The sequence below is a fragment of the Pelobates fuscus genome, chromosome 10 (assembly GCF_036172605.1).
Source record: "Pelobates fuscus isolate aPelFus1 chromosome 10, aPelFus1.pri, whole genome shotgun sequence".
NCBI lineage: Eukaryota > Metazoa > Chordata > Amphibia > Anura > Pelobatidae > Pelobates > Pelobates fuscus.
In genome coordinates this window covers 43,075,847-43,090,754 of record NC_086326.1, presented here as the reverse complement: position 1 = coordinate 43,090,754, position 14,908 = coordinate 43,075,847, and the positions used below count along the sequence as shown (strand labels likewise).

Genomic DNA, 14,908 nt, shown 5'->3' with positions numbered 1-14,908 from the left:
GTCTTGCTGTCAAATGGTCTGGAAAAGCGAACTTCGTTAGGGGTGATTCTCACAAGAAACCAGGCACCCTTGTAGTGGCTTGGATAAGGCTCCTCTAAGAGTCAAAACAGTGCTTGTGTTCTAATAAATTATTCTAGACGCAATTCATATACTTGGTCTCTTTCTGGATTCATTTAATCCTCGGCATATTCAGTTGTGTAGTGATTATACTGCATGCTCACAATTGCTGTAATGTAGCACAATATCCACTGCACAGAAACTCGAGAAATCGTGTTTCCACCACTATCCCAGAATTCCATGCGAATGAGCCCGGACCGGCTTTGTGTTTTAGACATCCTTCTTTCATTTCTGAATTTACTCTTGGCAATGAGCACTGTTTTACGGTTAGAGTTCCTTAGTCATCCTTTTATCATATCTGTACTAGATTTGTAAAATCTTCTGTGAACCCGTCCATCAGAATATTACAATCCATGGCTTAATATCAGTTGGCTGTTTGTTTCTGTTGATGGAAAATACAATGTTATTTTCTACGTATCTTAACCAGTCTACATTTTATAGCTTGGTCACTATTCGTAGTTACCAAACATTATGTGGACATGTAATAACTGGGGGAGAAACGGATCCCATATGTGATTAATCTGTCTATTTGCACCATGTTCCCCTGTTTGTAAGTTATGACTATAGGAACTTACTATAATTTTTTTTGTATTTTTTTTTTTTTAATGTATAGTTTTTACGAATTCAAAATAATCCACATGTGTGCACATACTTCCTTGCACGTCTGCACTTGCATGTAATCTCAAACAAAGGTAACTGCATGTCTGTGCTCACAGTGGAGGCTGACGTTCTGTCATTCTGATTATTATGGGGGGGGGAGGTAAGCGCCTTCAGGAAGCGCAGCTGTAAAAACTCTGTTGAACCTACAGCGTTTTTCTCACTCGTTCTGCAAACTGCTCTCAGAGACTAGAAATAGTTCCATTCACTGGGAGGGAGACTTCAATTCAAACAAGTGCTACTCTCAACCCCAGGCAATTTTCACAACATGCACAGATTTTTCCAACGGCAAGCCTAAAACTTTTGGAATAGGTTGTAAAAAAATAAATAAATAAATCTGTGCTGTACAGTTAATCGTTTTCTGTATACAATGAAAATCAACTGCATCAGAAACTCCCTATTTCTCTCACTGTAACACAACCGTTGGCAATAAAGTGTTCAGAGAACAATGGCTAGCGATTCTTTTTACAATATCTTCATTGGAACGTACTATGTAATCTTTGACCAGTGTTGACTCTTGTAGACTGCATTATGCTGCAAACCCTTGCATATTTTATTTTTTTTAATTTTTTTTTTTTTAATTCTTTATTTTTGCTCGTGCATACAATTTCAGTGGATCCTGCATCGCCACAACAGCGAATGCAAGGGTTGCAGTACATTTAATGATACATGTTGAATAGCATGGAAAACTGTTATAAATATTACTTTGCATCATTTGAGGGATTAGCACGGATTTTTATATTTAAGGTATTGTAGCTAGTTAAACAGTTAAACATAACACAGCAATTGCGAGTAAACTAAGCAGCCATTTTATATAGGTGGCATGAATAGGTTAAAATAATGTGGCTGAAAAACATAAACAGAGTAGGTATGGTTGGTGCATCAGAAAACATCAGCCATAAGGGTACATTAAGTACGGCTTTGTTTGTGGTCTGCGTGGGATCATTGAAGTTAAAGGGCGTACGTTATGATGTGCCTCTTGATGTGTAGGACTAGCAGTAAGTGCAGGGCATATCTCTCTGTATACATGGAGGTGCAATATGCTATGCTGGTGATTTAAGATGTCATGCTTCACGGAGTGCATGCCTTAAACACGTAAATGTACCGCTGGGCGCAGAAACAGGATGGTTGATGTAAGCAGTTTTGTTGAACTCCCTATTGACTAATGTCCAGTAACATAGCGACCACTGGTGCTGTCCATTATTTTAAATGAGGGAGTCTGAAATCTATGGGTGCAAGGGCTACAGGCTTTAACAAGTAAAATTTAAAACATTTCAACAATGATCGTCGGGGATATGGACCTTGGGTTATGCAGCCAGGCAGCGGTGGGTAATGCAAGTCCCCGTGGCCGTCTGCTTGTGTCAGCCAATGCCCACCCTGGAGGCTTGAGATGGAGACTTGGTGTGGAGGTGTAGTTTCAGCGGTTTGCTGGAATGCTGAGGGGTAGTCAGTGGGTGTGCAGTGGCCGCTCTCGGTCCCCTGTAGCGGGTATTTGGCCAAGGCGAGCATCCCCGGCTTTTTTCCCAGGGTTGTGGCAACAAGGTGTCTGATTTCTTCGCATACGGCAGATCGTGATAGCGAGGTGTAGGCAGGTTAGTCGGGTCTTTCGCTGTATTGAGGGTTCGACACTGCACCTCAGACCGATGTAGTACTCCAGCTTGAAGCCGCGTGTGTGGTTTCTTCGGGGCCGCCTTGTGTCTGGGTAAAGTGCGGCGTTTGACCCTCCGGCGTGCCGCAGCCCACAGAGCTGGTGGAGCTGATGGCTTGGGCAGGACTCTCCGAGGTGAGTATGTCTCCGTGTGCAGTGAGGCAGAATGGAACTTCCGACTCTTCAATTGTTGCCAGAAGTTAGAGAAGAGTCGATCTAGCCTGGTTAGGAAGTCGCTTCGAGCATCGCTGGCGTGTGTAGCGCACGCGGTCTCCGCCATTTTAGGTAAGGCGATGTGTGACCCACCTGCTCTCCCATCCACATTTCGGGTCCCTGCTTGAGCTGGGTATTCCCCCAGGGGAGGACCGGGATCACCCCCACCGGTCCAAGGGGGGGGTAGCGGGGTTGCTGGTTTCAAGCTGTCAGCCTCTAGGCACCTCCGGTTCGGGAGCTCGGCCGCTACTCCCGCCCGGTGCACCCTAGGCCGCAATTGCCATGCTGGGTCCCAGGGTCTCCCGATGGGACGCTGAGCACTTGCCCGCCTGTCTGGTATGTCGGGCATTGCAGACTTAATTTGTTTTGTCCCCAATCTAGCAGTAGCAGGCTTTAAAAATGCTTTAAATGCTGGACGATGGAGGAGCTCAAACAGAACACGTCTGCTCTCCATGGCTGTCAGGCCCCGCCCCCCCGCATATTTTATTTTAACAAGAACCATATGTACAGAATTCTTCTCGCTATCCAGTTAAAGGGACACTATAGTCACCTGAACAACTTTAGCTTAATGAAGCAGTTTTGGTGTATAGAACATGCCCCTGCAGCCTCACTGCTCAATCCTCTGCCATTTAGGAGTTAAATCCCTTTGTTTATGAACCCTAGTCACACCTCCCTGCATGTGACTTGCACAGCCTTCCATAAACACTTCCTGTAAAGAGAGCCCTATTTAGGCTTTCTTTATTGCAAGTTCTGTTTAATTAAGATTTTCTAATCCCCTGCTATGTTAATAGTTTGCTAGACCCTGCAAGAGCCAATTTAGAGATTGAGATACAATTATTTAACCCCTTAAGGACAGAGCTTCAGAAGCTTGACTTACGCTTAATGACACAAGCAATTTTTGCATTTTCTTGCTGTTTGCGTTCAACTGCAATTTGCATCTCTCTCATTTATTGCACCGACACATATTATATACTGTTTTTTAAAGGACAGAAAGGGCTTTAATTTGATATAACATATAAATATATAAATGCTTATTTATTATAAAAAAAATACAGAAAAATGCAAAAAAAATGAAAAATATTGTTTTTTTTTACAGTTTTTGCAATCATAATGTGTGCATAATTAGTGCAGGTTAAGGAAAGTAATTAAAAATAAATTCATTTATTTGTTCTGATTTACAGAATATATAACGTGTCTGGGATTTTAATTTTTTTTTGGTAGTTACAGGTCACAAAGCACAAGGAGTAAAATAAAATTTTAATATGGAGCGATTTTAGAATTTGGTATGTTTGTCTTGTAAGCCTAATAGCCATAAAATAAAACAAAATTGCCACACAAAAGTATATATTTATATAAAGTAGACATCACAGGCTATTTACCTAAGGTTGTTTTGACACTTTCTACGTAGCCATTTTACCGCCAACCTCTGCTAAATATTGGAGTAAAATTGTGTTTTTGGGGGGTTTTCGCACACAAACGTATAACAAAGAACTTCTCATGTGTATTTTGTAAAGTTGTTGTGTGCTATTCCTGTACAAAGTTTTATTATGTGTTCAGTTACTTCTGCTGAGTACAACGGTACCCCCATTGTATGTCTTTGGCACTATTTTGTGAAGCTACAGTGCCATATAGGAGACCTGTCCTTTTCAGTATTCACAGTAGAATTTTGAGAGACGGATATAATGAGCCTATGCTTCCATTTGGGGTATTATAACAGTTTGACTGTTCAAAAACCCCCACAAAGGCCTACCATTTGTAAAAGTAGACACTCCAGGGTATCTCATAAGGTGCATATTGTGCCTTAACATGCCCCCATTTTTTTACCATTACATGCCAAAGTATGTGGTAAAAAATAATTGTGTGCATTTTTTACATACGGATTGCATTTTTGCTGGGCATTTTGTATATTTCATATGTGCCACTAAGTTCAAACCCCCCAAATTATGCTCAGCTAAGTCTTCTGAGTAAAAGGACACCCCCATTGTATGTCTATGGCACTATTTCGTGAAGCTACAGTGCCATACAGGAGACCTGTCCTTTTCAGTATTCACAGTAGAATTTTGAGAGACGGATTTAATGAGCCTATGCTTCCATTTGGGGTATTATAACAGTTTGACTGTTCAAAAACCCCCACAAAGGCCTACCATTTGTAAAAGTAGACACTCCAGGGTATATCATAAGGTGCATATTGTGCCTTAGCATGCCCCCATTTATTCACCAATATATGCCAAAGTATGTGGTAAAAAATAATTTTGTGCATTTTTTGACATACGGATTGCATTTTTGCTGGGCATTTTGTATATTTCATATGTGCCACTAAGTTCAAAACCTTCAAATTATGCTCAGCTAAGTCTTCTGAGTAAAAAGACATCCCCAATGAATGTCTTTGGCACTATTTTGTGAAGCTACAGTGGCATATTGGAGACCAAGCCATATCAGTTTTTACAGAACTTTGAATTTTGACGCTGGACCTATGTGCAATTTCCAAGCATCTTCGTAAGTTTTAAATTCAAACTACCCCACAAAGGCCTACCATTTCTTAAAGTAGACACCCCAGGGTATTTCAAAAGGCATATTTTGAACCTTAGCGTGGGATAATTTTTCCGCTAGCTTGTACCAGGTGTAGTGGTAATAAGCGTTTTTTCTGCCTTTTTGACACACAAAGTGAGTTTGCACTATATATTTTGCAAACCTTATGTGTACCACCACTCTATAATACTTTATATGTTGCTCAGCTATGTCGGCTGAGTACAAAAATACCCCCGTATGTACCTTTGCCAGGTATATGTGGACATCGGAGGGGCACATTTGGGACACAGCCATTCCATTTTTTTCAAACTTTAAATTTTTACGCTGTGCCCATGTCCCATTTTAGAGTATTTTACCAGGCTATATAATCCAAATACCCCATAAAGCCATACCATTTCTTAAAGAAGACATCCCAGGGTATTTCAAAAGGCATATTTTGAACCTTAGCGTGGGATCATTTTTCCGCTAGCTTGTACCAGGTGTAGTGGTAATGAGCGTTATTAAATGTATTTTTTTACTTTTTAAAACTTTTTTTACTTTTTTCTTTTACCGTTAACCCCTAACTAGCAGTAAGCAGCACTAACAGTAAATTCCCCATTTTCCCATAACTCCCACCCACCCCAGCTAGCAAAATATTTAATTATACAATATTTAAATTAGTTAATTAAATTAATTTAACCCCTGAGGGTTAAAAAATAAATAAAAGTTAATCGTCAGGGGTTAAAAAAAAATTAGATCACAGTATAATACTGTGATCTGTATTTTGATCACTGTAGGCAGTGATAGACTGGCAGGCAAGGGGTTATTTTTTATTTGGACTGGGTAAAGGGTTTTTTTTTTTTTTTTTTTTTTACTTAAACATTATTAAAACTTATTTTTTACTTAATTTTTTAACTTTTTAAAGCTTATTTTAAAACTTTTTTAACGTTAACCCCTAGTTAGCCTAACACTAAATCCCCCAATTCCCCACTAACTTCCACCCTCCCCAGCTAGCTAAATTTATAATTTTAAAATATTTATATGAATTAATAAAATAAATTTAACCCCTGAGGGTTAAAAAAAAAAAGAATTAACCCTCAGGGGTTAAAAAAAAAATCAGATCATATTAAAATGTAATCCCTGCCAATTGATCACTGTAGTCAGTGATCAATTGGCAGGGAAGGGGTTAATTTTTTATTAAAATGGGTAAAGGGGGGGGGATTTTAATTTTACTTTTTTTTTTTACACCAGGGGGCAGGATCAGCACTGATCCGTCTCCCTGCACTTCACAGTGAACCCGGAAGTGCAGGGAGGCGGAGGTGAGTATACAGAGCACATGTGCCCGCTCTGACATGCTGTCAGAGCGGGCACATGAGCTGGGACAGCCCGATCCGGTGCTCCCGGTCTGCCTCTAATGCAGAGGCAGACCGGAGCACCATTAACCCCACGATCGCCGCGATTGCGGCGATCTGGGGTTAATTTTACCGCGTGACGGACGAGGTCCGTCACCCGTCGTTAAGGGCATCCCCAGGATGACGGACCTCGTCCGTCACCCGTCGTGAAGGGGTTAAGGTAAATTACATCTGTTTGAAAGTGAAACCAGTTTTTTTTTTTTTTCCATGCAGGCTCTGTCAATCATAGCCAGGGGAGGTGTGGCTAGGGCTGCATAAACAGAAACAAAGTGATTTAACTCCTAAATGAATTTAGCAGTGAAATTGCAGGGGCATGTTCTATACACTAAAACTGCTTTATTTAGCTAAAGTAATTTAGGTGACTATAGTGTTCCTTTAATGCAATGAATAGTTCTGCATTGAGCGATGCAAGTCTGTGATTTTGATTGTTGTTCAAAGAGAATGTAAGACAAAACCTGTATCATTTCTATATATCTGCGCATTAACGCCACACTATATGGACTCTGTACGCAACTTTCTTGATTCTATTCAAGCACAATTCATTCCAAACCTGCTACATATATCTGGCAACCACCAGAGAGCTATTGTTACAGATGGTGTCAGACTAACTGGAGTTGTTTAATATTTTAAATACATGTATTTCCGGTTAGATGATAGGTGTAAGTGTATCTGTTTACATACCTCCATCCTTAGAAGGGACAGTCCCTATTTTACACCCAAATGACTCTGACGGTCCCTGTTTTCTATTCCAATGTCCCTGTTTTCTAGGAGCTCCATATTGTTGATGTGTCTGGGTTTATAACAGAGCTCCACAGCAATAATACTCCCAGTAATGGGTTTAGAAATCAGTCTGCGTAAATAAGATGCATTGTTCTTGTTCCAAATTACATATTAGTTGAAAATATTGTTATAAGTCACCTAAAGTTTCTCAAAGCAGCCACTCTCACCCATAAAGTGAAAGTGTCCCTCTATGTTGGGAGGCATGTGTTTTAACGTCTAACCACCACAAACCTATAATGAGCCTCGGACTAGCAACCTCTGCTTGATATTCATTACACCGTGCCATGTCCAGCGCTGCGAGCCCTTTACACTATGGACGGTAGACTCAACAAGGAGTTTTTTTTTTTTTTTTTTTAAATAATTTTTTTATTTTTCTTGTGCTGTAAAAAAATGTAAATAAAAAAAAAAGGGTTCTTCTTCTTGTCATGTCGCTAAATCTGCCGGAACCATCTGAAAATGTGACTCAAAGTCTCTAATTTTCAATATTGAACATCCTTTTAGTTTTATATAGAATTTTTTTTATTTTTTTTTAAAGACCGGGAATAGGATTATCTCCTGTCCCTTACCTCCCATAAAAGTGCTATTTCTGTCAGGGTCATTGAAACTTCCTATTGTGTGTTACATAGATGAGCACATTATGCCCTGTGCATACTTTATATCTCCCCTGTGATTCTGTTTCCACAAGGTAAAACATTCTTGTAGGTTATCTGTGCTTCACTGTCTTTCCTGCTTCCAGCAAGTATGAATCCATCATCTGTTCGAGCATTTAGACAAATTTTAAGATCTTGCGCCCTTTGCATTCCACTGCAACACCCAATATTGCCAGCCAAGTGGTAATGGGAGTTACAGTCCGGCAGCAGCTACAAGGACTGCAGCATGCCGAACCCTGCCCAACCCCCACAACTCACATACTTCAACACTTCTATTTTAGTAAAACAATCACTCTCCGAAATTGTGGGCTCTTACCACACATTTTTATTAAAAATGCAGATTCATATTTCTGAGGCGTTTGGAATTTTTATCACGGAGATGTGGTAGCCAGTTATTCATAGTGCGGTTTGCTTGGTTCTGTAGAATAATCCTGCTTTTCTCTAATAAAATGGCAAAATTAAGGGAAAAACTGCATAAATAATGACTGTTGATGTGGAAGTTTAGAAATAAAATGATTCAAGGGAACATGATGATACCAAGGATAGATGCTTGTTGTCTATTTTGGTTAAGTTCCTATTTTTATGTGATTTTTTTTTTTTTTTTTTTTTTTTAAATAAATATATTTTCTGCATTATTATTATTGTATGTATGGGGGGGTTGTTTGACACATCACAAAATAATTATTCACCCACACAGCACTAGAGAACTGGGGGAGGAACCCATGTCGTGACAGAGTCTTTGTAAATAGAGGAAGGAGGGTAGGGGGGAGTTTAAAAAAAAAAAAAAACCCCTCTCCAGGTCGTAGAACTCTTGACCTTCAATATGAGAACAGGCTGAAATTCTTACCTTTCAGCAGCAAAGCAATTTGGAGCCAGAATGTCAAAGCTACAGTAAATAATTCTGGAATTCATTAAGAAAGAGTCTTGTGAAAACAAGTATGCTTGTCTGTGGACATGTGTTTCGAAGGAATTTAATACAAAGCACAACAATGAACATTTATGTTAAATGTGATGCCTTTGACACCCATCCCCCCACCACTTTGATTCTTTTTCCCCCCTAATGTGTTTTTTGGATTGATAGAATGAGAATAATCCAGGTACTAATTGTGTTGATTATTCATTTGTGTATGTATTTGTTGCCAGATGGGGCCTTGATGCAACAAGGACCACAGGGCTTGCCATGAATATTTGTTTTAGTTCGGAAATCTTGGTTGTTCATTTTCAGAATACACGTTTTTAACACAGATACTTTGTGTCTCTCTTTGCAGGAACTTGGTCTCCCTGGTGGGGAGCGGAACTCTGCAGTGCCTCGAACCTCCTGGTGATACGTCCGGCTCATGCTTGCACAAAGCCAATCCGATGGGGATGTTGTCAGCGTGGCTCTCAGGAAAAACAGGGGGTGGGTTCACTGACAGGATAATGCTGCTGTGCTTAATTCTGACCAGCTTGGCAATAGCCCGTCCGTCTTACAGTCGGGTGGAAGACACCACTGTTGAACCAGAAGGTAAGACTAAAAACTCAATGAAACATTTACATATTCCAAGTGAGAGCTCAATCTAGTGATAGAAAATATCAAATGACGAGGAACAGTTAATTAAGAGGAACAGTTTGGGCATGTGTGTGCCCCACCCCGTACATACCTTCTTGGATACACAGTATTTTTAAACATTTTAAATGCATTTTATTTTGATAAAAGTAGCTGTAATACTTCAGGCCTTTAGTTCACCATGCATGTTCCAATACGCCATTCTTTACTAGAGTTGAACGTTCTCATTCTACCTGCTGACAAAGTATGCTGCCATAGTTTAGAAAAATGAATAAAAATGCAAAAATAAAACTTGGTGTAATGTGGAATCGTCACTATGTGATGCTATCTACATAGGTTGTCGGGCTGGGAATGAGCCTGAAAGCGCATCCGTTGTAGTAATATATACGAAAGAAAATGGCATACTGTACATTTTTTGACTTCGACCAAATGTTTCATAACACTGTCTAATTTGCATAGTTACAAGTTGTACACGCATAGTTTGCATTTCATACACGCTTTTAATGCAAACTCTAAAAACATGTTTTGTTTTTTGAAGTAAAATGCAATTTTACAGCACTTTTCTCTTGTCATAAGTAGTCTATGTGCTTATTCGGCCCTTCACATTCCCTCCCACAGAATTCCATGTGTCAACTGCACCCTTGCCTAGGGTCGGCCTATAGTGAAAATAGACTAGTGTGTATTCCCTGAAGGGACATTTCTTGAAGGCATTAGATAGAATCAGCTTTGGTTACAAAGTGTCTATTACCTATTGACCTATGAATTCCGTAATGTCAGTCTGTCTGTGCTAGAGCATCCAATGACACCTCTCCCAAAGGTATGGGAGCAATGCTACCCGTCCTGTTTATAATGTCTGCTAATACTGTGCCGCACCTGATTTACTGGTGTTTCCCCTCTGGTTGTACAAGGGTTAACCCCTTAAGGACACATGACATGTGTGACATGTCATGATTCCCTTTTATTCCAGAAGTTTGGTCCTTAAGGGGTTAAAGAATAAAGCTTCCAACTGCATTCCCTATGTGATGTGATTTTGACAAGCTTAATTGCTCCACCAACCATCCTCTTTTAACCCATTGCACACCATGCTAAATTGCATTTTTTAGCTTACTTGGATTTTAACTTATTTGGAATTATATTCCTGCGTTGGGATGTATGCAATTGGTAAATAACCAGCTGTGTTGGTTTTATGACATGCGATTTGTTTAATGTCTTCTTCATATCTGTATTGGATACTTTTAAACATTCACTTTGTTGGTCAATGTATGTGAGCAGTTAGAATTGGTATCTACAGGGCTCTCCTTTAGGAGCAATGACATCACCTGCACATGCTGACCACTCCTGATGACCAAGTCATTTTTATGAGCTGTATTGCATGATCAGATGGCATTAGGGCATGCCACAGAATGGCGAATACGTTTTGTGCTGTATGTACTGGCAAATTAAATAAGGATGGTGTGAGGGCTAGGATTACCTGCAAAATATTAGCCATTTTTTGGCCCCCACCCAAGCTGCAGATTTGCATCAAGTGAGGGTTACTTCTGCATTTAATCTTTTTGCACCGGTTTTGATAGACTTGTGTATTGCGAGGTCTTTTGCAGCCTGGAATGTCACATAAGATTCTCACACGGTTTTACCCCAAAGTTGCTTCCAGTGTCCAACAACTCCCCTAAAATTTCAGAAGCCAGTTGCCGCCTGGGGTAGTTTGAGATCGACATTGGAGGCAACCTTGGGGTTAAACTTTCCTGATAATCTTTTAACCCCTAAAAGTAAGAGTGCGTTCGGGGGCCATAACAACTTAATTTAGATTAAGTTGGCACCTTAACAACTTAATTTAGATTTAAATTGAACTAAGGGGTTAATAATGGCAGCAAGTAATTTTTGGGCAGATTAAATGCTGAAATAGAAACCTTCAAAGTTACAGAAAATTCTAATATTTTAACATAGCCGCTCTCTGTAATTAATTTGCAGACTTAACCATTAATATTATCCGACATTTGGATTTTCCTTGAATACCAGAAGAATCCTTTCACATATCAAATAGAATCAAGGCATTTCACAATTAATTTTTTTATTTAATACTTTAGTAACATTCTAATTCGGGCTGTAAAATAACGATTTGTTCTTCTACGTTGCGTTTCCTGACCCCAGGCTGCGTTAAACATTTTCTCTATGTTCATGTGTGTTACAACTGCTGATAGTCTATCCAGTACATTTGTAACTCTAATTTGTCTATGATAACAATTTGTGCCTATTTTAAAACATATTTTTTCAGTAGAAAACTTTACCATCATGTCCTTTTGTAACCCCCACCCCTTCCCCTTCTTTCCCCTTCTTTCTTGAAATGCATTCCTAATCGTATACATAAATTAAAAAAAAAAGTGTTAAATAATCATTTTCACTCCAAAGGCGAAATACAATTTTAAACAATAACCCTTTTGTCTTTTGGAATTGGATAGCGCAAAAAACAAAATAAAAAATGTAGCATTGCGAAATGGCTCTCCTTGTAAGGACAGAAAAATGGACTGTTCTTGAAAGCATCTGGGCTTACGGAGACAAAATCGCAATCGTGCATTAAAAACGAGCTGGAGGGGATGGAAATATGATTTCATGGGCAACATTGTTCCTGTGTGCTTAACCTTTAGGATACATGGCACTTCCATGAGAATCTAATCCAATTTACTAAGGCTCCTATGGCTGAAATATGTAGCTGTCACTCATACTTGCAACACAACTGTGTTTTAATTTCATAATGACCAAGGGCTGCTTTGCCTAATAATAACTTATTAAAAAAACAAACACAACTCTGGTCCCAGTTACACTTAATGGAGCACTAGTGTCAGGAACGCAAACACTATATTGTTAAACTATTTTGGTCTCTTGTATTGCATGAGAAAAGTCACTTCACTTTCTTCTCACACACCTTTCCAGTCTCGCCACGGATGGCAAACATGATAATCTCAGCCAATCCAGTGCATTCCCGTAGCAAAGCATTGGGAGGCTATTGCGCATGCGCAGTAAAACTCTGTCCTGTGCCAATCAGCATCTCCTCCTAGGAATGCATTGAATCAATGCATCTCTATGGGGGAACGTTCAGCTCCTCCATGCAGAGCGTGGAGACCCTGAACGTAGGTGCTGCACAGTGTGTAGCACTGAGATAGGAAACACCTCTAGTGGGCGTATTAGTGACTGTCACTAGAGGTATTCCTAGGCTGCAATGTAAACACCTTACAACATTTCATATGTACAAAGAGGGGTCACTTTAATTTTAGGGGTGTAGGTGTGGTCGTGGCAGGGCTGTTCGGAGAACATTTTGGTGACTTGCTAATAACAATTTTATGCAACTAAAACATAATTTCGAACAAGAACAATGTATCTTGTTTACAGAGACTGGTTTCTAAACACTTGCATTTGAGCTTTGTTCCACAGTTAAACAATATGGAGGAACATAAAGACAGACATTACAGTAGAAAAGAGGAAGAGAGGGATTTGGGCCCACAATAGAGACAGTTGAGTAGTATGTATGACAGTGTTTCTATTAAGTTACTTGTTATATGGCGCATGTTTGTATCTTTTAACAAGGACAGCTGTCATGCAGGCTTTTCGGTTATTGAAGTAATCTCTTGCCAAAGCAGTCGTTAAAGAACAAAACATGCGTAAATAAGCTTTTTAGTTACGAGGAATAATAAAAAAAATGATTTAAAAATGAAATTGTTTTTTTATTGCTTCTGTATACAATTTGTACATTTACCAGTTGCTATGGTTTGTTTGTTTGTTTGTTTGTTTTTTGTAGCACTCGGCTTTACTAGCAATCTTTTCCTATGTACAGATCCTTGCCCTCTTTTTGATGTTAATTCGCTAATTAGTGGAACGATTGCCAACTTGCAAAACGTAGGCCAAGTTCACTAGCTGGGATCAACCCTTCTATTTTTCCCTCTTTATATTGCGTATATTTTGTCCCATGAATAAACTACATTTGTATAATCTCTATAATTTACCAGACTCTAAAGCTCAATGATGTAAAATTTACTATAAAAAAATATCCAAATATTTATAACTTTCTAGTAGTCCAAACCAACGAGGAACCAAAAAGTGATGATGTACCCAGCATTACATACTTTTCAAGATGAAAATAAAATAAAAATAAAAAGTTACATTTAATATCAAACTTTTCCACCAGGGGTACTTTTAATTTTATCCTGCGAGTACATTTGTTTTAAAAGCTGGTCACTGAGATGCCCTGTTGATATTTGTGTTATTTAAGCACACAATCTCAAACTTCGTAACCTTTCATATTGTTAGAAAAAAGCCCTTTTTATGGATTCTACAGAACATTCGTGCAATGCTCACAACCATGTCAGGATGATTAGTATGTCCGATTGTTCTGTCACCTAAACTTTCCCCAACGGTTTAATATTTCCACTAATCAAGCTACAGTCAATTTGACTGTTAAAAACCATGACAGTTATCAGCTTACAAAAAAACTAAAAATGAAATTTGATATGATAAATGTAAGTATTTTGCCACAGCTAATCAGAAAATTGGATTCCTTTAGTTGAACTGATTAGTTTGCACCATCTCACTGTATGGGAAAAAGTAAATCCAGTATTTTACCTAACTGGTGATACAATATATCTTAGAATCCCAAGGGGAAAGAACGTCAAAGCAAACCAAGTTGATTTCAGAATGTTTAATTTTTAATTTTTATTTTTTAAGTTCCTGCAAACAGCCAAAAAAATATATTCCTGAGTAGATCTAAACAGAAACTATAATGAGTTTTTAAAGCGCTATAGCAGTCACATTCTGGGAATTTGTCCTGCAGGGTATCACTCTAGCAAAGGCTTGGCATTGATTGGCTAAAGGAATGGAATTGTCTAAGTAGGGGTATACTTCCTGAACAGTGGGCAGAGCTAAACTGCAAATCCTCCCCTACCTGGCGCGTCAGGTGTTTTCCTTAGGCCTGCCAGATCTAGAGAATCTTGGTAATGCCAATAATAACCTTGCAATATTTAATCACATATTTTCTTTGCTCCAAAGAATTGAATAAACAGAAATTGCAAAATATATAATGGATTTTTTTTTTGTCCACTAGAAAAAAAGCTTAATAGTAAATAAAAATAATTAAAAAAAAACTTCAGAAAATTTGCTTTTGGTACAAGTATGCCCCCTAAATCTATTGGCTCTCTTAATGCCATGCAGCCTGTATCCAGAGGATTTTGCCTGGACATGTAACCTGGCCATGCACTGTGACTGGTTGAGACAGAATGCCCAGCCTTATATAAACACCTTTCTGTAAACAGACTTAGCCTGTACAGTCCCGTACTCCTACACTGCATTGAGAGGAGATGGGCCATGACTTAGAACAGAATACAAAGAGTTT

At 39.0% G+C, this 14,908-nt stretch overlaps 1 protein-coding gene across 5 annotated transcripts in view; it reads left to right on the top strand.

Moving 5' to 3' along the window:
- The window catches only part of FGFR2 (fibroblast growth factor receptor 2), a 91,773-nt gene that overhangs the window by 31,734 nt on the left and 45,131 nt on the right, over positions 1 to 14,908 (top strand). For all 5 annotated transcript variants that reach the window (XM_063434173.1, XM_063434172.1, XM_063434170.1 and 2 more), the window contains exon 2: positions 9,254 to 9,489. In XM_063434173.1, coding sequence (XP_063290243.1) covers positions 9,345 to 9,489 — 145 coding nt within the window. In that variant the 5' untranslated portion in view covers positions 9,254 to 9,344. The remainder of the gene's footprint in view (positions 1 to 9,253; positions 9,490 to 14,908) is intronic.